The sequence below is a fragment of the Oryzias latipes genome, chromosome 17, assembly GCF_053564925.1.
Source record: "Oryzias latipes strain Hd-rR chromosome 17, Olatipes_Hd-rR_3.1".
NCBI classification, from domain to species: Eukaryota; Metazoa; Chordata; class Actinopteri; order Beloniformes; family Adrianichthyidae; genus Oryzias; species Oryzias latipes.
Window position 1 is genome coordinate 27,776,011 of NC_136253.1, and position 21,970 is coordinate 27,797,980.

The following is a 21,970-nucleotide window of genomic DNA, read 5'->3' on the forward strand; positions in this document are numbered from 1 at the left end:
ACTATAGTTTCATGATGATTCTGATCAGGCCAAACATCCAGCCTCACAGATCAAATGCAGGATTCAGCCGCACACAAAATCAAACAACACAATCTTTTTTATTTGCATTACACACGATCACAGGCCAAATCACAGATTAAAAAAAAAAAAGGTAGGAGACACTTTCATTTGCTCCTCAGCTTAGAGTGGTCTGTCACCACACAAAACCCTTCAAGCTCCTTCTTCCACACAAAGTAAAAAAACAAATTCCTATATATCTTTAAAGGAGGTTTTGCAAATGTACAGAAATATTTGGATTGCCATGCCCTTCCCCTCCTAACCTATTTACAAAAGAAAAAGGAGAAAAACAGGAATGAAAAAATGCTGTGTAGCTCACTTTCATTAGGATGTTAAGAAAATGCGAGGAGGAGCTCAGACACAAGCTTGTAGGTCAGAAGGCCACTAGCAGCCTACAAACAGGCAAAAGAAAAACAAACAAACACAAAGTGAATTAATTTTTCACTGAAATGTCAAGGGATCGGATTTTTGATTCAGAACAGGAAAGGAGGAAACGGCTTCCCCTATAATATGGTCAAAGGTGAGTTAGCAGAAACTCTTAAAAAAAAAAAAATTAAACAAAAGTACCTTTCTTGGCTTGGATTTAGAAATGGTGACGGAAAGAAGACGTCCGCCTCACAACAAACCAAACGAGCATTTATTTCGATGAAGAAATAAATAGAAGTAACAGAGTCGCTCCTAGTGCTGCCAGTCAGGTCAATTCAATAAATACCACAACCTTCTTCCATCGACGCATTGTTTACAGAGATTCAAACAACTAGCAGGTGAAAGATTCATGTAGCACTGTAGAGTTGTTTATATACATTGCACATACAGTGTTATATACACAAATCTGTTGAAATATACAGACATGTTAGTTGCAATCAGTGAGGGGATTTTTTTTTCTTCCTATCATTTAGACCTGGAGTGTATCCACAACAATTTCTTCACTTGCTCAAGTGCAGTTTTCTCTTCAGTACAGATGCTTTGGTACAGTCGCACGCTTTTCATCATGCAAGCTTTACAACCCCCCCCCCCCCCCCAAAAAAAAGCTTCTTACCTCACATTTTTGCAAACATCTAAAATGTTCTCATCAGTGTCTAATTACCTTTTTGCTTCTGCGATCTCACTTTTCTACAAAGCCGCTACTTCATACAAGCAAGAGGCATAAACATGAACACGCCACAGCGGAGCTGTCGGCTGTGGTTTCCTACATACACACTTTAATTTGAGTATAAATATTGCACATTCATTTTTTATTTCGTATCTGCAAAAAAAAAAAAAAAAAGACAAGATCAAAAGCAACAGTAACTAGATCTATGGTAAATAGAATAACATATGTAACTGCCCCTAAAGTTCCTGAAAATGCAGTTAAAGAAATACAGACTATTGAAACTATTTCACTACAGTAAACCAAGTTTCCTTGAAGATATTTACCTAGTTCATTGGTCATAAATGGAGAAATACATACTTGGTCTGGCAGGCCTTTTACAAGTCACTGATGGAACAATGTTCAGTCAATAAATAGCTTTTGCCATCGATGTTCCCGCTGCAGGATGTGGAATTAAGAGAATCAAGTCAGTAAACATGAAGTCAAATGAGCAAATTTTTGGACGCAAGAAGAAAATAAAATAAGAGAAGAAAAAACAGCATTAATAAAAAACAACTTGTAAACAAAGCACAATTAGCATGACCAGAAAGAAATACAAAAGCATACAAAAGAAGAAAAACAAACTACTGTTTCATAACAGCAGTTCAATCTCTCACGGCTTCGCCACACATCACAGAGAAATGTTCAAAAATGGGTTCCAAAGCTGACAAACCCAACACGAAGGAAACATTACAACGCAGATATATAAAACAAAAAATAAAATAAAAGGAAAAACACAATTAAGATCCCTGCAGATCCAACCTGAAAGTCACGTCTGGGCCCAAGAGGGCTCTTCCCATCAGGCTCACGCTACCAACCTCCCCGCCGCGCTTCTGCGCCTCACCTCCACAGCCGAGCTTTACAGGGAGAAATCTTCCAACGAAAGGGGGGAAGAACAGATGCAATGCCTATCCTGGGATTCTCATTTCTTTGCGTCACACAGGTCCAATGTCATGAGTCGCTTTGGTCGTCACGGCGACTCAGAAGGTCTATCACAGCGGAATGACTGGCTCAGTTATTTGTGCCTCCTGGTCTTGATAAAAGCATGAAGCTGCCTTCCAGATTCTTGCTCCTGCTTTGATGGTCGCTGGTTACAGAGGAGATGAGGAACAGGAGTCTCTTAGTTTCTAATAATAATGACTTTGTTTTACCTGTAACTAGAATACAAGTCCTCTGAGAGAAGTTCAGTTTGGATTGAGCTTTTTGTTTACATGCTCAGGTTGAGTGTGCTTCTTGTAGTGGATCCTTCTTATTTCCCCCCGTACATTCTCTCTATGTCTTCCTGATAATGTGTTTTCAGCTCCTTTCGCTTCAGTTTGAAAGCGTCAGTGACCAAACCGGTCTCTGGTGTCCAGGGTTCGGCACTCAGACGGATCTTCTTGGGAATCTCAAATCGCTCCAGTTTGCCTGGTTGGAGGACAGCAGAATGTCAGCCCGACAGAGGCAGGAATGTTGGAGGAAAAAGGGGAATTTTTGTTTTGTTTTACTGTTAATATCGTCTCTCTACCTGAGATGGCTGCCTCAGTAATGATGCAGAGAACCTCCTTCTCCATCTGTGGGTTGTTGCAGATTTCCTCCCATGTTCCTTTGATTCCCATTTGTTCCGCCACCGCCATCAGCTGCTTATGGTTAGGCACCACAAAGCTAATCACATATGATTGGTCACTGCAAAACAGGAAGATTTAGTTTTTTAATCTTTAACCTTTATACCCAAATACCAACTCATCTATAGGGAGTGTGAACGTGATAATACCTGTTGGCGTAGGCACAGATATTGTCAATCAGTGGACAGTTCTTCAGAACAGCCTCCACCTTTCCGAGGGAAACGTATTCACCCGCCTGCAGTTTTACGAGGTCTTTCTTACGATCTGCAAAGACGAAATGAAAACTATAACCCTCACAGTTTAGAAGACTTGTAAATGTTTCACGCTCCTCTTGGAGAATTTCCTACCGATGATTTTGAGGCATCCATCCGGATGGAATTCTCCAATGTCTCCAGTGCAGAACCACCTCTGCCCGTTGGCATCCACAAAGAAGTCTCCTTGGTTCTTGCCCTCATATTTGTAGTAACCCATTGCAACATTAGGCCCGCCAATCAAAATCTCTCCTCTTGGGTTGGGTTTGTCTGTGCTGTAGTAACCCCCTACAGGAGCAAATCCATCAATTATTAACTCCTCTAACGTATTGACGGGTCCTTTACTCATAAGTATTCTACTGACCCTCTTCCCAGTCCTTCAGTGTGATCTCTGAGCAAACCAGTGGAGCGCCAACTCGTCCAGTGTTGTAGTCCCAAACTTTAAAGGAATAAATGTCAGAAAATCAGTTTTTTCTGAAGAGCATAATTTTACCTTTTGGTATAGCTTACCCTCGCTGATGGTGCCAGCTCCACAGGTCTCCGTCAGGCCGTAGCCCTGCCCCACAGGGCAGCACATGCAGACGTTCATGAAGCGCTGCGTGGCGGCTGACAGCGGGGCTCCGCCGGAAAGCAGCACCCGCGTGTTTCCTCCCAACAGAGAGCGCACTCGTTTGAAAACCAAACTGAAAGACGGACGAGGAACACGGTCAGGATTAGGGGCGCTGTTAGCACACCCAACATGGCCTCCACGGCAAACATTTCAAAACCAAAACCATGAACAATTTGTGATTAGGTACACTTTTTATTGACAAAAGCTAATGTTGAAATGTGTAAAACAGGAGGGGTAGTATCACCTGTCACACAGAGGCGTACTGTAACCTTTGGATATCTGCTCCATCTTGTAGTTATAAGCCAACGCAAAGAGTGTCTTTTGGAATCTACTCATCTCCTCCACTTTGGTCATTACATTTTTGTAGATTCGATCCATGATCTCCTACACACAGACAATGAGAACATTGGACAAATTAAACTGCAGGCAGGAGTGAAAAGAGACAAAAGGTATCTTCAATGACCTTAGCATAAAAACACTTACAGGTACAGAAGCCATGAGAGTGGGTTTCAGGACACTAGCATCCCCTTTGCTGCCTTTCTTAATCTTGGTGGACTGCAGTGAAATGAACAAAATGTATTATTCCAGAAGCAGTTCGGAAGATCTCTGATCACACAATTTGGAAAGAAGCCAAGAAAAACCCCCAAAAATGAATTTGACTCGGCCCTTACCTGATCGGCCAGAGTGTGAGGGGACGAATAACCGATACGACAGCCGTGAGAAATGGAAACCAGCTCTGCACTGAGCTCCAAAACATGTGCCAATGGTAGATAGCCAATGTAGGTGTCTGTCTCACTGGCAGCACATCAGTTTAGAGATTCATTATTAGCATGAATATTTGGAATAAACACAGTGGTAAGAGATGATTGAGAAATTAAAACAAAGTGGAAAGAACACACTTCAGATTTAAAAACCTAAGAGGAGAGGCTGAGGAGTCAGCACAAACGGAAATCCTCATACTTGAGATTAGGGATCCGCTCTGCCATGCCTGTGATGCCAGCAATCAGGTTGCTATGGGAGATCATGACACCCTTGGGGATGCCCGTGGAGCCGCTGGTGTACATGATGACAGCGATGTCCGACGGCTGAGGGTGTCTGCGGTCCGCTGAAACTGCAGATTGTTTAGGAGACGGTTAAATACAAATACAACACTCCGATATTATATTTTAATGTCGCCATAAGTTTCAATACAAAAAAAACATAAATACAAAAAACAAATCCCTCACTTTAAAAAATTGTGTTTTTGGCATTTTTAATATGTTCTTGTGGCATTTTTCTCAAGATTGAGAACATATATTAAGAAAAAAATTCCACTTCAAATTGCACATTTGAGTATTTCTTTATTCAAATCCTTGTGAATCAGGAGCAGATGATAAAATGCTGTTTGAAAAATGTAAATGATGATCTCCATAAGCTGCATGTAAGCAGATGGATGACGGGGAGTGGGGTCGGGCTTATTTCCCACCAACAATCCAGCCCACAATTTAGAGGCTAATTTCTAATGATCTAATGCAGAAACTATGTCCTGGAAAACTACACAGATTTTTTAAAATATGGCTAAAAAAGGCATAGTCATAAAAAAAAGACCAATGGGAAACCAAGTCAAAGTGGGACTTTGACCATCTCTCTGACACTCAATCAGAAATGGTCAAACTGAGTGTCAGAGACACTAATTACAGTAGTGTCTATATTTCCTACTAAAAGTAAACTTTTCCACAAGTTTTAAGTTTTTAGATTACAAAACTTTGAAATTTCACATAAAAAGAATGGCTTATATATAAAAGAACGACTAAAAATTCCCAAGCAGTGACAGAACTTTGCTTAATTCCAATCTTACTTTCAGACCAGACATCCTCTAACTGCATCATTTTCATGTAAAAGTCTGCTTAGACTGCAACAGAAAATCCCAGCTATGTCTGACTCACTGAGTGTAAAAATATGCTGTTTGTTAGTGTAAACAAACTAATATGGAAACTCATTGTGTTCACAGATGTTTCCAATTTGAGATCTTAGATAGTAAAGGAAAGCAGACACTCCACTGACAGATTGTTCTTTAAATGGATTCAGAGTGAAACCTCAGCAGGATCATTATTTGTCAAAGCTGAACTAACTTTCTTCTGCAAACATCTTCATCCTGTAAACAGCCTGACAGACAGACAGACAGACTTCTCCCAACATTTTTTCTTCATGCCGTTTATTCATTTGAAATCTCATTCAGGATTCAATCTTCTCATCGTTATCTCAAAATACTGAAACTTATTTCATACATTTAAAGTTGTTTATTATTCTATGTTTTTTTTTACCCTAAATTTGATCTTTAGGGCAGAGGATGATTGACAGGTGACGATCCCATGTGAGCCGCAGTGCATCGCTCTAATTAAACATCCGGGTGTTTTAAACCTCCATGAGTGTTCCTCCACGTCCCTGACAGAAGTAGAAACCATTTCAATCAAATAGAAGAGAATCAAAGGCTCACTATTTTCTGGCTTGGATCCCATCTCCTTCACAGCATCCATGTTGTAGACCTTGATGCTCTTGGGGATGTCTGGCCAGCTTGTGGGTTTCTGGTCCACTACAATGATGTACTGTAGCCGCGGCACATCACACAGAATGGCCTGGAAAGGGAAGTTGGATGCAAACAGGTAAAAATAAAACTAACGAGAAGAAATGAATTAAAATACTTAAGTAGAACAGCACTCTGGCTAATTTAGCGGCACTAATATAATATAGACAGACAATGCTGTTAAACTGGTACCTTGAGACGGCTCTGGAGTAGGTCTTTACTTGTGATGATGTGGGTCACTTCTGTCTCATTGAGGCCGTGAGCAATGGCCTTGAGTCCCAAGGTTGCGTAGAGCGTCACGACTGTGAAGTTCGTTCAAAATTAGACAGCATGACGGAGAGCACTTCAATGCATTTTCAAGTTTGTCCTTCAAACACTCACGTGGAAAATTGTACATGAAACAGGCCTGTGCTGCAACGAGCCACTCTGCTCTAGTCTCACAGAAGATGGCGATGTTGCAGTGAGGCCGCTGATTCAGAGCTGCCAGACCACTGCCAAAGCACTTTGCTGCCAGGTAAGCTTCTTCATATGAAAGCCAGTTATAGTTCCCTAAAATCACCTGCAGGAGACAAAGAACGCTGGAAGCTAAACATGACAACTGATAGGGGGAGATTTGCCTACTGAAACTTCTGAACAGTTTTGAAATGCATCATTAGCATTGAGGAGACTAATTCCAACACTGACAGACAAAAAGAAACACAAGTTAACTTATTCAGAGTACAAGAAGAAATATAGCAATACAAGAAATGGGAGTGTAATTATGATATTAATATAAAAGGACTTTTAGAAGAACTTGTCATGAAAATAAAAAATACTGAATTGCTTCCATTATCTTTATTCTTACGCAGCTCATTACTGCCATCTACAGGACGGATGAGGCAAACCGACTCTGACCGATGTCTGTTTTCCCTTACAGCAGCGGCCCCCAACCTTTTTCCGGCCACGGATCGGCCTGTACACGGCTGAACTATGTTTTTATCTTCATTCTCGTACACTAGTATTCGTATATAAACCACTAAAATGTCACATATTTTTTCTCTTAACCCATAACTGTCACACGGGAAGCAACAAAAATCAGACGCCTTGTCTTATTTTTAAGGTGAGAAACATAAATGGATGAAAAAGCAACAAAAAAAAAACAGCAACTAAAACTGGTACTTTTTAAGTATGATGATAAATATGAATCCCCTGTTTTAGCAACTTTATTAGCAGCATCCTCATAACTTTACACAGCCAGATTCCTAATATTATGCATTATTATTATGATGTGTAGGAACAAACAAATCCATTTTTGAGTCAAGTCTTCTGTTTTTTGTCTGTTTTTCTTTTATCTATAAAGTCAAAGGCTCTTCTTCCGTTTCCTCACTGGATCTTTTCTGCCAAAAGAAACTTTCCAAATACGTTTATCTTTTGCTACCTTTGTCAGCTTGGGGGTTTCAATTCAGCAGTCTTAGCAGTCGACTGAGCGACTTGACATGAGTCAAGAATGAATCGGATGTGGTGGAGGATCCAGAAAGTTTTCTAAAAAAAAGCTTCCATCAGAATCAGACTATAAATAAAACGGAAATTATGTAGGTCGTGTCTTTTTTTCCCTCTGTGCCCTGGTACCAACTGTCCCACGGGTCGGGGACCACTCCTTTACAAAACTCGCTTCAAAAGAAAGCAGTGTTTAAGATATCAACAAAACACAACAGATTAAATGCTCTCACCTTTTTGAACACCTTGCCATTAGGTTGGAGCTCATCTTCCTCACTAAGCACCTCCCTGGTGCCCAGACAGTCCCTCATTGGAAATCTCCTCGCTGCATATTCAAACATCTTGTCCAGGGTGTTCACCCCCGGTTCCATCAGCGCTACCAACTTCTCTTGGCTGTTGATGGCTCTGTAAGGTCCAGCTGGGTGTCCACTCACTGAATATGCCTTGATCCGCCGGGCTCGCTCCAAATTACTGCCGGTCCCGGAAAAGAAGTACCAGGGTAGGAAGGTGATGACCGAGTAGACCCACACTACAGAGCGGAAGACTTGTAGCAGCACTGGGTTGATGTCCTCCTTCATCTTCATCTTTGACGTAGATTCTGGACTCGAGCTCTAAAGTCTTTTAGATTTTGCTGTTTCAACAGTAAAGGTGGTGGTAGTCGGTGTTCTAATATGCATCAAAAAAGGACCTGCAATCAAGAGAAATAGATGCACTTATAGCAATAGTGTAAAAAGTAACGCGACCTCTGTGCATTTTGAAAAATGAAGCAGTCGTAAATAGTAATGCTAGACAGCAGTGACTGTTCACAGCCTGTACTGTGATAAACAACATTTCAATGACTTTCTTTGCCAAAAATGAAGATCAAAATTTACCAGAAGTTTATAGCTTGTTAAAAAAAAAACTCCGTTTGAAGTATAACTAATTTCTAATTACATTTGTTTTCAGTCAGTAAATATTTGAAGGCGTTTGAAAGACTCCCGCTTTATTGATATCATGTAAACACTGTACTGAACTAATTATAAAATAATATTACTCAAAATAATCCAGATTCTGTCTCTTTGACCCAAGAAAAGTAAGATTTGACCTTCACACCAAATGTTCTGGAATTATTCATTATTTTATACAGATGGTTGTAAAACCCTTGTCATTACTCTAACAAGCTATCCAAGATAACAAAGACCATGGGATCAGCTCTGAGCTTCTTCCTTAGAGCTAAGCTTTTGGCAGTGTTTGCCAAAGGACAGTCTGGAATTTGCAGTGCGATTCTACTACCAGTTAGGAAGACCATGTCAGAACACGCTGCAGCAGCTCATTCTGGAGCCGACAAGGAGCGGCCCGAAAAGTTACGTTTGGGGTTAGAATTCTTTGGCTTTCTAAACTGACACTGCTGGAAAGAATTTAACAGACTGAGGAGATGGAGGAGACTCCTGGCCGTTATCTGCAGTGAAATAAAGTCCTCGTAAAAGCAACAGATTTCTCTCATTCTAATTATAAAAAGAAATTGTCAGGCTACTTATCTCAATACCAGACAGGATGAACAAGCTTCTCAGAAACATCGTTACGACAGGTCAAAGACACAAAACAGTTGTATTTGCAGAGGTTAGCCAAAATATTAACGCTGAATAAACAGAGAGCACGGATAAAAGGTCGAAATATGACTCAGAGGGAGTTAAACTGTAGCGGTAAAGGTCTAGTCATTGTGTGCTTGTCATTTTAAACAAAGAAGAGACATCCTCCTTTATTTATCGTTTAAACAACGTCATAAAAGAGGATAAAAACAGCTGCACAGTTACTGAGACCAACCAGAACTTTCACCGTAGAGACAACACTTCTATCGAAATGCCAGCTCTACAAGTATGCTAGTTTGCTATAGCAGACGAGGGGGGTTCATGTGCTCGCTGTGAATACAACAACTAACATTTATTATTCACCATGATCTGGTTAAAGAATTGGAAAGACAAACTGCTAGAAAACTCCACAATATTGCAGTAGTTTAGCTATGCAACTGCATAATCCAATAAATAATATTCGAGTTATTTCTTATTTTATTAAGACAACTATCTTTAATTGCTTTACTTTTCTAATAAAAAACCTTCACACCTTAATAACTGGAAAATAAAGATGGTTGAATTAAGATTAGGGCTGCACGGTATGAGAAAAATTCGCGATATGCGATATTAGTGATCAATGCTGCAATGTCAATATAACTTGCGATAAATTAACAAATAGCAATAACAACAAAAAGATTTCCACTTCACTGCAAAAGTTTAATTTAAAAAAAAGAGTCAAAATACCTTAAATTATTCTCCAAATGACCCTCGTCTAATTAGTGGGGCAAAATCTAACATAAAAGCTCCATCCGATTGGTCAACAACGTGAAGGGCTCCATCTAAATGGTTAAATGCATACAGGGATTTATTATATTCATTAAAAAGTTCAAGTTGCCATCAGATTATTTTAGCACATTTAAGGTTTACCATTTATCGTGATTTTTGCTGACTTTTGCGATATGGATATTGCACAGCTTGAAATCGCGATAACGATAAATTTGCGATTAATCGTGAAGGCCTAATTAAGATATATAGTTTATAAATACAATCAATATGTCAGCCAAAAGACTTTCTAAAGGACATTTAAAGGTCCAATGAAAATGTAGTACTTAATGTCACACAAAACAAGGGCAGGGTTTCACCACAACAAGAAACTTTTTACTCGACCTTTCAACCACACAAAATAAAACAAAGAAATGCTTCAAAAGAAATAATAATAATAGTAATAATAATAATAATAGGTATTGCTTTTTTCAATTCACAAAGGCAGAAAAATCTAAAGTTGCTTTAAATACATGTCAGTAATCAATTAAGTAAATAATCTTTGTTTACCTTTTACTGGCAACTATAACAAGGTCATTACAATTCATTACAAACAATATTTTAGCAAAAATTAAATCCAAATAAATTCTTATACCAATGTGATTATTTTTTATTTATGCATTTATATTTTCTTTTTTTATAACAGTATCAACCTTGCTTTTTCTTAAACACAAAACAGTACTATTACATAAAAACAGAGCAGTACTAAACGGAGAACTGTTTTCACGAGATATTCAGATCAAATTGAGTTGATATATTAGGTATGGTAGTGGTGACTCCGCAAAAACATAAGCAGTTAGCGGTTTGTTCAAATTCTAGCAGCTAACAGTCAGCATTAAGCTAGCTAATGCAGCGGCTGTCGTGTCTGCTGCGTAGTAGGGGCCCGCGGAACCGCTTCACTCATTCATTATTTCTAGATAACTCAAACACAAACGCGCAAATGCACCATAGCCAACGTTAAATGCGTATTTCGTCTCCGTTGTGCAGACCGGGAGCTCATTTTCATCACCTTTCGCTAACATCTGCAGAGCGCACACACATCCTCACCTCTTCAAAAAGCGCTATGCCTGCGTCGCTGTAGCATGGACTCCAGGATAACAATAATATCCCTGATAAACACACCTTTTAAAAATATGTCGGGATTGAGTATACGTTTATAATTCAGAACAAACTAAATGCTACAAATCTAAACAATCCTATGTCAAATCGTAAATCTGAGAATTACCGGGCCACTGCTGCCAGCCCGGAAGTCATTATTTGACGTAAGAGGGTTTTCGGTCACTGATTGGAGCTCTAAGGGTGGCGCGTGTTTGGGGCAACGAAGACGTCAGCAGGGTTACTGTCGGTCAAAGTTATCTGGTTTGGGTCATTCGGTGATGGTTTTGAATAAGCAGTCACCTATATTTTTTAGGACTGCTTTTATCTTTATAATTTAACAGCATATACTTCATATATCGACACCATTTTCATATTAGCAATCTTTAGTAAATTATATTATTCATTGTTTAGATTATTGCACTAATCCAAAAGCATGTAAGCCCCAAACAACAAAAATAATGACATCTCTCTTAATTTAACTTTTAGTTAATTGGCCTAAAGTCCCGCTCCATTGATTGATTGATTGATTGATCGATTCATCTTCTTCCATTTTGTCCCTTTCCGGGTCACGGGGCTGCCTATTTTCCAAATCGTTCCCAGTGGTCTTTTAATTGTGATTATGCCTTTTTTGTGTAAAAAACAATCAAAAAAAGGTGCTGTTTTCTAGGGCATAGTTTCTGCAGAGCGGCAAGAATTCATTGGAAATTCGCCTCTGAGTTGTGGGTGGGACCTCAGGCATCCCATCATCCATCTGTTAACGTGCTCTCCCCCTCTAGCTTACAGCCCTTCACATCCCCAGCCAAAGATTACACGTGCAACAAAAAAATGGCAAGCAATATTGGAGCCATGCAGCTGTACAGTTTTGACCCAGATGCCAGCTCAGATGAGGAAAACAAAGACATGCATGGATCTATCTGTCTGTAAGTGGATGCATCAGAACGGAGCGGGAAATGGAGCTTGTGGCCCAACAATTGTAACATCAATGTCACACAGCTTTTTCCAATGGCATTTTTTGTCTGTTCCTGAGTAACAAGAATTTGAAAGAAATACTCAGAAATGCTCATTTAAACTTCACTTTCTTTTCTCCATTATGAGAAAAATGCTTCAAGAATATGTTAAAAACTCAACTTTCATTAGAGTAGGTCTTCCCTGACTTTACAAACTAAAAAAAAAAGCCTTGTTTGGGTTTGGTGTACACCTTAAATAAGCAGCTTGTTCAATTTATGTAATTCTTCAACTAAAATGTTCAAATAATGACTTTAATAAATGATCTTGCATTGTTCTATGTTTTTGGTTTGATGTAGGCCTGTCGTGTTTTTTTAGTATTATAAATGGGGAAGCAGTTGGTGAATTTGAAAACACTTTTGAGAAAGGAAGGTGCTCTAGTGCAGAGTATTTGAAATGTGGAAATAATAGGGAGGTCATCATGGTTGTTGTGCTACAGCTGCATGTAACAATTTCAGTAGGATTGATATGCTAGTTTCTGCTATGGGGTCTCTGGAACAGATTTTAAATGAATAAATAAATTAAAAAAACAATGCTACAAAAGATTAAATAATAATTGGAATTTCCCTTTCATGTCACAGTTTAACAGAAGTGACAAGTAAGAGGCTTCTCCTATATGAATATACTTCGGACCCATTACTATGACCTGTGGATGTTGAGAATTGATAAAATATTTTTGAATTTGAATTGAATAAACTTTGTGAGGGATTCGGTAAACAAAAAAAGACAAACACATTTTTTTACATAGATATTTAATGAAAAAAAAGGATAAAAATCCAGTTTTTTAAATCTATTTTGTATCCTTAAAAGAGCTCAGTTGTATTTTTAAAGGGCCACTGGTGTTTTAACTTTCAGTGCATTTTCTACTTTTGGTTATTTTGATGAGTCAAGTGTGCAGCGAGATTGTATTGCTGGGTATGATAGGTAAAGTCAACATTAATTATTGCAAAAGACAATGACAAAGCAGAATTCTGTTCTGGGTTAGGGAACTATTGAAGAACAAATGAGCAACTACAGTAAGCTCGGATATTTCCAAAAGCAAATAGGCATCAAACAAGTCTAAAGTCATTAGCATTAGCATGTCAATTTAAAGACTACACGTTTTTTTAAAACTTTATTTCAATGTTAAATTAAAACAATATGATTGGATACTAAACATTTGGCACCAGGATGGTTGACATGGATTCTTGAACCACAGAGATGAAAAATTGAAACATTGGAGGAAGTTTTTGGCAAAGGAGGAAGGTTAGAGGATGGGCAAGATATATTTTTTAGAAAATTCCTGCCCCTCTGTTGGCAAGGCTCTGTTTCTGGGTAGTTACCAAAATATGTTGTGTGCCTGCAGTCCCATTTGTAGACGCCAGAGGGAGTCTATCTTTAGTTTTTTTTTTACCTTTTCACAAGCGAAAATTCAACAAGACTTTAAAATACATTATAATGGTAATTCTTTGCAATTCTTTATGCAAGAAATAAAAAAAATATAATTAGTCTGTTAATAAATGAAGAATTGTTCTTGCAGAAAGGACAAATTGTTTTTTTTGTAAAAAAGAAAAACAAATCTGACCATGGAGTTCTGTATTTTCCCTCTTATGGGAGTAAAAAGAAAATGTGGATGAAGAAAATGAGAAACATGTATTATTTTTAAACTGTAGCTTGTTCATAAAGGCTCAGTCAAATTAATTTGTCAAAAAGAGGATTTAGCTCCATTTGCATTTGAAGCAATATTATGAGTATTGTCATCTTTAATGTTGCAATTCATAAATGAATTTCATCACCATCCTTTAGAGTTTTTTTCCACCCCTTTTAGAGCAAAAGTCTCCACATAAACAGAGACAGCATGACATACGTTTTTCTAACTTGCGTACATATTTGCATTTATACAACATGTGGTCACAGGATTGGTTGATAATCATTCAGAGGGCCGATAATCGGTCTCCTCAGGCCATGTCTTTGAGGTCATGATGGGACAAAAACCATCAGAGGGCAAAAGGAAGACTTTAATCCCCTCTGTAAAATATGTGTGTCCAATCTGATAATGACACAACAACACTTTTTGTTATCACTTAAGGCAAAATTCAGAAAAAGAGGAAATGTGTGCTGCAACTGTCTCCTTTTGGATTTTGACTGTGCTTAACGCTGCCCTCCTGGGATCACACTGAGGACTACACCTGTTTTATGCGCTCAAGCTATCGCAGCTAATAAACTTTTCACAAAAAAAGTATCAAAATATGTGTTGGTTCAACAATATCCATCCAAAGGTAGGCAGATAAAACTTTAGAACTTGAAAGCTGACTTTAAAGTCTCTTGACATCTAATTGGACTTTTAGAAGAAAAAAAAGGAGCTGGGGGTGGAGGTGATGGAGCTTGTGTGGGGATTAGGGAACAAAAGGATCATTCTTTGTAATCAAAGAGGATCTGTTCCCAACTCATCCTCTTTTCTGTGGAGGCAGCTTTTTTTTTATTTTTTAGGAGAGATGGCTAGAGGGAGGACGGAGGGTGGGAGATAACCAGGAGTTTGATGGTAGGGGATGCATATTTCAAAGCAATATTTAACTTTAAGCCCCACAGTCCCCATGAAATGAGCCCCTCTGCCACAGACACAGCGCTGGCTGTATTGCTCCCAGTGGAATCTCTTTCTTCCTTTTTTTCCTCTTCAGGCTTTTGTCATGGCAGCATTTAAGTGGTATTAGTCAATGAACAAATGCAGAGTTCCTTTTGATGGACCTCAAAGGGATGGACTTAAAGTCCTGAGACCACTGTCGCCTCTTAAAACAACTAAGTGGAAATAAATACCCGCTGCGTAACTAGGATTCAACAAATTCAAGCCAAATGGAGACATCCTCACTTAAATCGAGTAAAACGACAGTTAAAAGATAAATAATAAGTCATTGTCTATATACATTAACAAGCTTAAAAAACATTTGCATACTCCACACTTTGCTCCCACCACCTTCTTGGGGATCTTAAACAAACTGTAAGTCATTAGATTATTTAGAACTCCATAAGAGAGTAATCTGCACTTCAATTGTGTCATCACTTTACAACACTTTTTGTTAATTTTTGCCCCCTACCTGAAGTTGTTACTCATCTTGTGAGGACTCATGTCCCCTCTGGGTCAATGATGGGATCTCCTGCTGATCTGGATCACCATGGGGAGTCTTTGTAATCAAGGAGGCGGTCATGGAAGGGGCATGTTTAGTCTTGGGCACAGCAGGTCATATCATCACGAATGATTCTACCATTGAAAATACGTTTAGGTCTGTTTTAAAAGTGAATCAAATATTTATTGTTGGAAAACTTTAGGAACACAAATCTGTTTCTGTTGTTTTTGCAGATCTCAGTTCTTTACAAACATGATCAACCATTACTTTTTCATTCGGTAAATATAGTTCCTCTTCAGTGCTTTTCAATATTATAGATAGAATAGAACTTAAAGTTGCTTTTCCCCCCACTGGTTATCAACAAAATTAACATTTTTATGCCCTTTTTCAAAGTAACAGGATTCCAACTTAATAATTGCCTTCAGAGACCCACTCCGATAATCTTTTAAGCTATTTTCAAAGCGTTCCTGGTCTTTTAATTATGTTCATGGCATTTTTAGCCATATTGAAAAACCTTGTGTTGTTTTGTAGGACATAGTTCCTGCAGAGTTACAGTTTTTCATTAGAAATTCACCTTGAGTCATCACTTTACAACACTTTTTGTTAATTTTGCAGGATTTTTTCAGTCTATTCCTGATTCACAACTGTATTTGAAAATAAAAATACCCAGAAATACAATTTTGAGCTTTCCGGTAACTTTCTTCACATATGTCATCTATCATCCGAAAAATGCTACCACAAACAGTTTAAAACACCAAAAATACGATTTTACACTCCGCACCTGTAATGTCAGGTTTGGAGTTCATCTTTGTCCTTGTGGCTGCAGCAACTTTGTCTGAATTATCAAAGTTGCTCAGTATTATTTTGCTTCCAATGTCATAGTTTTGTATATATTTTCTGTTTTCCCAGATTAATTTTTAGAATGTTTTTACAAGAGCTTTTTTATTACAATTCAGTTTCACACAGGAATGGCAACAAAACTAAATCTAAATCAGTTTTGATTAATCAATTTAGCTATTTTGTCTATTTAGGACCACAGAAACGTGCCACTAGGAGATATCCTTTCGATGTTTTATGTCCATAACATTTTGTTTTAAGAAGCAGTACATTATTTTTCTTTTTTTTCTTTTTATAGATTGCTCAGGTCTCAGTAGGCCACTTTCAGGCATGATGGATCACAATAAAGCAGTTGTGAAAGAACCTGCGCTCTGCGTGTCTGCTCTGTCCTTCAGCACGCACAACAACCACATTAGGATAAGGGACAGCAGAGCCAGGATGCCTGCGACCAGCAAACAGAATGAGCCAAGAGGTAGCGTTAGGCTATCAAAGTTGTGCAGAGAAATGAGACCCAGAAATAAGAGTACCACAGTACCCAAAAAGGAGAAATTGGCGCACACGCATCCGGCGGTAAACGCAACGTGTTTGCAAGTTTCACAGCTGCTGTCGGAGTCCTGGGACGTCAAGGAGGAGCCAGACGGAGATGTCTGCTCCTCTCTGTCTGACGCATTTTCGTGCTTTGTAATTGGAAGCAAGTCAGTCAACAAAACGTTGTCGGGAAGGTTCTGAATCTGATACTCCCGAACCGGAGTTCTGTGGCGACAGACAGGACAACCGATTCTCCAGCCTCGACCCTCCAGGGAATGCAGCTTCTCGAGACACTCCCGGCAGAAGGTGTGGGAGCAGCTCAGGAGTTTGGGAATGTGGCGGTCCAGGTCGAAGTAGTTGAAGCACACTTTGCACTCGAAGTCTTCAGGGACAGAGGAGTCAGGCGCGGGCGGAGGAGCAGAGTCAGAGCCGCTCCGTGCACCGACCGTCTGCGCCATGTCAGCGCTTATGACGCTGCGCTAAAGCCGTTTTATTTATTTATATAACATGGCCCCGATGCTCAAAACCCCCCGATATTCAGCCAACACAGACTGTATGCGCTGTCTTTAAAGAGTATAATCTGTGAGTTGAGACATTTAGTCACATATTCAGCAGTCGGGGATTTTGCTGTTCACATTTCGCCCGGAGCGAAACCAGGAACAAGACCAGCCCCCAGAGACTCCCTCACGACCTTCCAAGCAGAACTAACCGTTAAAGGAGAAGTGGTGGATGGATTCCGCAATTGATTTCGCTATTCGCTCTCTGTCTCTGTCACAAGCGTGGGTCATGTGCACGAGATGCTCCCACAACCGCAAAATTACAATCTGGCATAGTGACTGCTGCTTGGAAGCGTGAAGAACAGTCCGTTTGAATTTCAGCACCACGAGCTGTGGACAGCGCCAAACACAGCAACTGCTGGCGACACTTTGAACTGCAGCCAGGAGCACATATCTTAAACCTTCGCAGTTCTGCTGAACAACCTAAACTGCTTTTTTCCAAGCAAAAATAAGATAAAAAATATGAATTAAACAAAAAGCAGACAAAAATATTTACATGGATCAAACCTAATTTAGGCTTAAAGACATACATTGATTTGAACATAAACAAAATTATAAATGCAACACCTTTATGTTTTTGCTCCCATATGTCATGAGATGAGCTCAATGATCCAAAACATTTTTTACAATCACAAAATAACAATTTTTGTCAAATAATGGTCTTATCTATTTAAATATGTGACATTGAGCACTTTTCTTTTGCTGAGATCATCCATAATCCATCTCACCTCATTGTCGTGTCAAGATGCTGATCAGACAGCATGATTATTGCACAGGTGTATAAACGCCCCTCTCACCCTTTCTCACACAAGCTCGAGTCCTCGATCAACCAGAGGCCTGGGAGCTTGAGGGTCCTGCGACGCCCCTCTTACCCTTCCGCAGGTGGTTTCTCACCCAAGCTCGAGTCCTCAACCAGAGGTCTGGGAGCTTGAGGGTCCTGCGCAGTATCTTAGCTGTTCCTAGCACTGCGCTTTTCTGGACTGAGAGGTCTGACGTCTTTCCAGGTATCTGTTGAAGCCACTCCTCCAGCTTGGGGGTTACTGCACCACTGTCACCTTCACTTTCCAGGCTTTCTCCAGTTCTTCTCTGAGTCCCTGGTATTTCTCCAGTTTCTCATGTTCCTTCTTCCGGATGTTTCCATCGCTTGGCACTGCCACATCCACCACAATGGCTTTCCTCTGTTTTTTATCCACCACTACAATGTCTGGTTGGTTAGCTATAACCATCCTGTCAGTCTGGATCTGGAAGTCCCACAGGATCTTTGCCCTCTCATTCTAAACCACCTTTGGAGGTGTTTCCCATTTTGACCTTGGGGTTTCCAGTCCATATTCTGCACACATGTTGCTGTATATTATTTCAGCCACTTGATTGTGGCGCTCCATGTATGCTTTCCCTGCCAGCATCTTACACCCTGCAGTTATGTGCTGGATTGTTTCAGGCGCCTCTTTGCACAGCCTACACATTGGGTCTTGTCTGGTGTGGTAGATCCGAGCCTCTACCGCTCTGGTGCTCAGGGCTTGTTCCTGAGCTTCCAGGATGAGTGCTTCAGTGCTGACCTGTAGGCCATCCCTTTTTAGCCATTGGTAGGACTTCTTGATATCAGCCACTTCAGTTATGGTCCGGTGGTACATCCCATGCAGGGCTTTGTCCTCCCATGAGGATCTGTCCTCCAGCACTGTATCCTCTGCTCCCCATTGCCTGAGACATTCACTGAGCACACTGTCAGTTGGGGCCTTGAGCTTGATGTACTTATGCATCTTGGATGTTTCATCCTTGACAGTGGCTTAATATGAACACTTACATGAATGTTAGCAATAAAAACTGATGTTAAACATAAATGGACATGTATTTATTTATACATAACACATTAAATGCACTAAATATAATATTTGCCACAAATTGTTTGTTTGTATCAAGAACTGGTGGTTTAGGACCCAAAATGTCCCCTGCGTGCCTCTATTTTGGTCGTCCTCCCTAACTACTTACAAATTGCTGTAAAAGGGGGGTGGAAAGAAGCACATTTATAAACAATCCCTATTGTGTGTTACTTAAAGTCTAAGTAGTTTTTACAATTTATCACTCCAAGTGCAGATTACTTATTAAAGTAATCAAGTAAGAAAAAAGTAGATAGATAGATAGATAGATATGGCAGTATTGTGCCCTCGTGTGGCTCAAGTTAGAAATGCATAATTTCGTTCAAGCAGCAGTTTGAGAACGTTAATGGATGCAGTCATTTATCTTTTTTTCATATGTAAAGAAATATAGAAAATACATAAGTCAGCAACAATGAGCTAATATTTCTTTTGAGAGGTTTTTCCATAAAGCGTATTAAAAATATTTTAACTTGTGAATTGTTTTTAATGTATTTGATCTGGCTTTGACATGCATGTTAAATTACATGATTGCCACATATTGCCATTATGTTAAGTTTTCCAACCTGGGGTTGAAAAGTGAAAGATGCCCAGACAAGCAGATATTAGGGTTATCTTGTATCTACTTTAAAGTTAAATTACATTCAACCCATAAAACCTTTGTGATCATAATGAACAGTTGCTGCAGCAACACATTTAGCAGATTGTTCTCCAGTTTTTCCAAACAATGAAAACACTGGATGTTTTGGCGATTCTTACCCATCAGTTAATGTGCCTTTTCCATCTCTAATTAAAGACAGATCAAAATCTCACCGAAGGTGTTTCCTCATACTCATCATGAGACCACAAACTTTTAACTCTGTTGTTTAAGTCTGCATTTGTTGATCTATGAAGTCCAGCATGCATGCCCTGCAGACTCATGTTTAACAAACACTCGGCTGTTCTGTTTTGCCTCTCTCCTGCACATGAGCTCACCTTGCTGGTCTTTGTTGTGATAAATTCATTCAGTTACGCTTCCCACTATAAGGGCTTGATCCAGTGATAAAATCCAACACATCATACAAACAACTTTCTTTGATAGCATCTTGTAACACTAATGTTAGAATGAAAAGGAATTTCCATTCCTCCATAATTGCAACCTCTTAAATGTTTGTTTATTTGATGACGTGATCATTATTTTTTTAATTGCTTTTTTCAAAACTTTATTGCTTTTGATTTGAGTCGACAATTTACAATAAATAAACATATGACAGAATTCATCAACATTTTGGCAAAAGATGTTTTATGGGTTTCTGGGCAGCTTTTTTCATGAAGACCTTTAAATAAAGCTGATAAATATTCAAACAAGATTTATTCACATATTTTGCCTATCGAAGAAATAAAATGATTTCCTTGCAGGAGTGATCTTGGATCACCACAACAGCACAGATTTTAAAAAAAGTGTCGAGAGCTTTTAAATTTTTTCCCCCATAATGGATCAACATTTTCTATTTGGTATGCATTTTTAGCCAATTCAGAACCTTGTTAATAAGAGCTTCAAGTAAGTTCAACTAATGCTGTTGGCCTAAGTTGTTTTCAGTAATGGCAGGAAAAATAATTCTTAAAATGTATTTGTGAGTCAGTCAGATGTAAAATGCCTAAAATACTCAGCCTGCCCTGTGTGCACGTATCCAGATATACATAACAACCAGTTTCCCTTTAGGGATATGCTTTATTTTGAAGCATTTTGTCCACCCCAGTGCAGTTTTGCCACAGCTTACTACTCTAATTGATTTGACATGCTTGATCCGATATCCTTTTCATGACAGTTAAACTTTAGTATGATAACTTTTTGTGGCCCCACTTCTTGCTTTTATGGAGGTATAATGTTTCCATATGTCTTGTGCCTTTTTCCCCCTGCACAGACTTGCAGGGAAAAAAAGTTAAAACACACTGAACAGTGTGTACTGCAGTAGAAAGACGTTAAACAGGAATAAAATACATTTTTGCTCCTTCGAAAATGTGTGTTTACTCTGCTCACTGGGAAAATACATTTTTCCCCTATTGAGCAAATAAAAACTTGTCGAAATATTTGAAGAAACGGGTGCATTTAAAGTGACATTTTCTGGATTATCATATTTTAAAAGTGCTGATTTGACAGATATAAAAAAATGATATAATTTTAATAAAATTGCTTTAAAGAGGTCACGACCAAACCCTCTTTCAAGGAATGCGCTGAGAGCCTGTAAAAAGAATTGGCAGTATGGCAGCAGCCTTCAGACCTGTTCCTCAGGGAGGGAGGGGGGTTAAAAAAGTACTGGTCTATTAAACACGCCTGATTACTACAATTATCACATCTCTACAAGCTTCAGAAAAGTCAAGTGATCCCTCATGTGGGCCTGCATAACAGCAATGGAACATTTGCACGGATGTGTTACACCTCCGTGTGGCCCGACCACGCGTCCGCGCAGCATCCTTTGTTAAATAAGCGCAACTAGACGATCACGCAGAGTTTTTTGCGTGGGTCGCGCTGGAACTCAGAGAAAAGAATAGATCCTTTTCTCCACGCTCAGCATCCCCCTCATCAACAGCAGTTTTTTTCCCCCCTGCGCACCTCTATTGTCTGCTGCAGCCACAAGACTCATGCTTTGCTCCGGCACTTGTCCCTCCCGATGATTAATAAAGATAAACGCGTTTTTTTGGAGCCAATAACTTTCTGATTTCAGGTTTGCACAGGGAAACAAAAAAACAAGGAATGGACGAAATAGTTTTTAGAAACTTAAATGGTCACACAGTAAAAATAAAAAACGTTCAAAATAAAAATAATGGAGCATTTTTTAATATTAGTTTTTGTTGATAATGTCTTAAGGGATTATGCATTTTCAATAACGTGAGTTAGTCATCTCATTTGTTATTTATACAATACTATTTG

General features: G+C 39.2%; 2 protein-coding genes across 3 annotated transcripts; both read right to left on the reverse strand.

Moving 5' to 3' along the window:
• Positions 1 to 79: 79 nt before the first annotated feature.
• acsl3b (acyl-CoA synthetase long chain family member 3b) lies at positions 80 to 11,327 on the reverse strand. Of its 2 annotated transcripts, none has more exons than XM_023965020.2 (15): positions 11,110 to 11,327; positions 7,924 to 8,378; positions 6,596 to 6,773; positions 6,407 to 6,516; positions 6,128 to 6,266; positions 4,612 to 4,762; positions 4,323 to 4,446; positions 4,135 to 4,206; positions 3,896 to 4,035; positions 3,552 to 3,724; positions 3,406 to 3,480; positions 3,138 to 3,329; positions 2,940 to 3,054; positions 2,694 to 2,851; positions 80 to 2,593 (listed from the first exon to the last, which is right to left on the reverse strand). In XM_023965020.2, exons 2-15 carry the CDS (start codon positions 8,272 to 8,274, stop codon positions 2,436 to 2,438), a joined length of 2,136 nt encoding a protein of 711 aa, XP_023820788.1. In that variant the 5' UTR covers positions 8,275 to 8,378; positions 11,110 to 11,327; the 3' UTR covers positions 80 to 2,435. The 2 variants fall into 2 exon arrangements, with proteins under 2 accessions (XP_023820788.1, XP_078791196.1); XM_078935070.1 differs by having other exon boundaries at positions 11,288 to 11,309.
• Positions 11,328 to 16,313: 4,986 nt separating this feature from the next.
• LOC105356237 (RING finger protein 228-like) lies at positions 16,314 to 17,215 on the reverse strand. Its single transcript, XM_078935091.1, has one exon. It carries the CDS (start codon positions 17,087 to 17,089, stop codon positions 16,442 to 16,444), a length of 648 nt encoding a protein of 215 aa, XP_078791217.1. The 5' UTR covers positions 17,090 to 17,215; the 3' UTR covers positions 16,314 to 16,441.
• Positions 17,216 to 21,970: the final 4,755 nt, after the last annotated feature.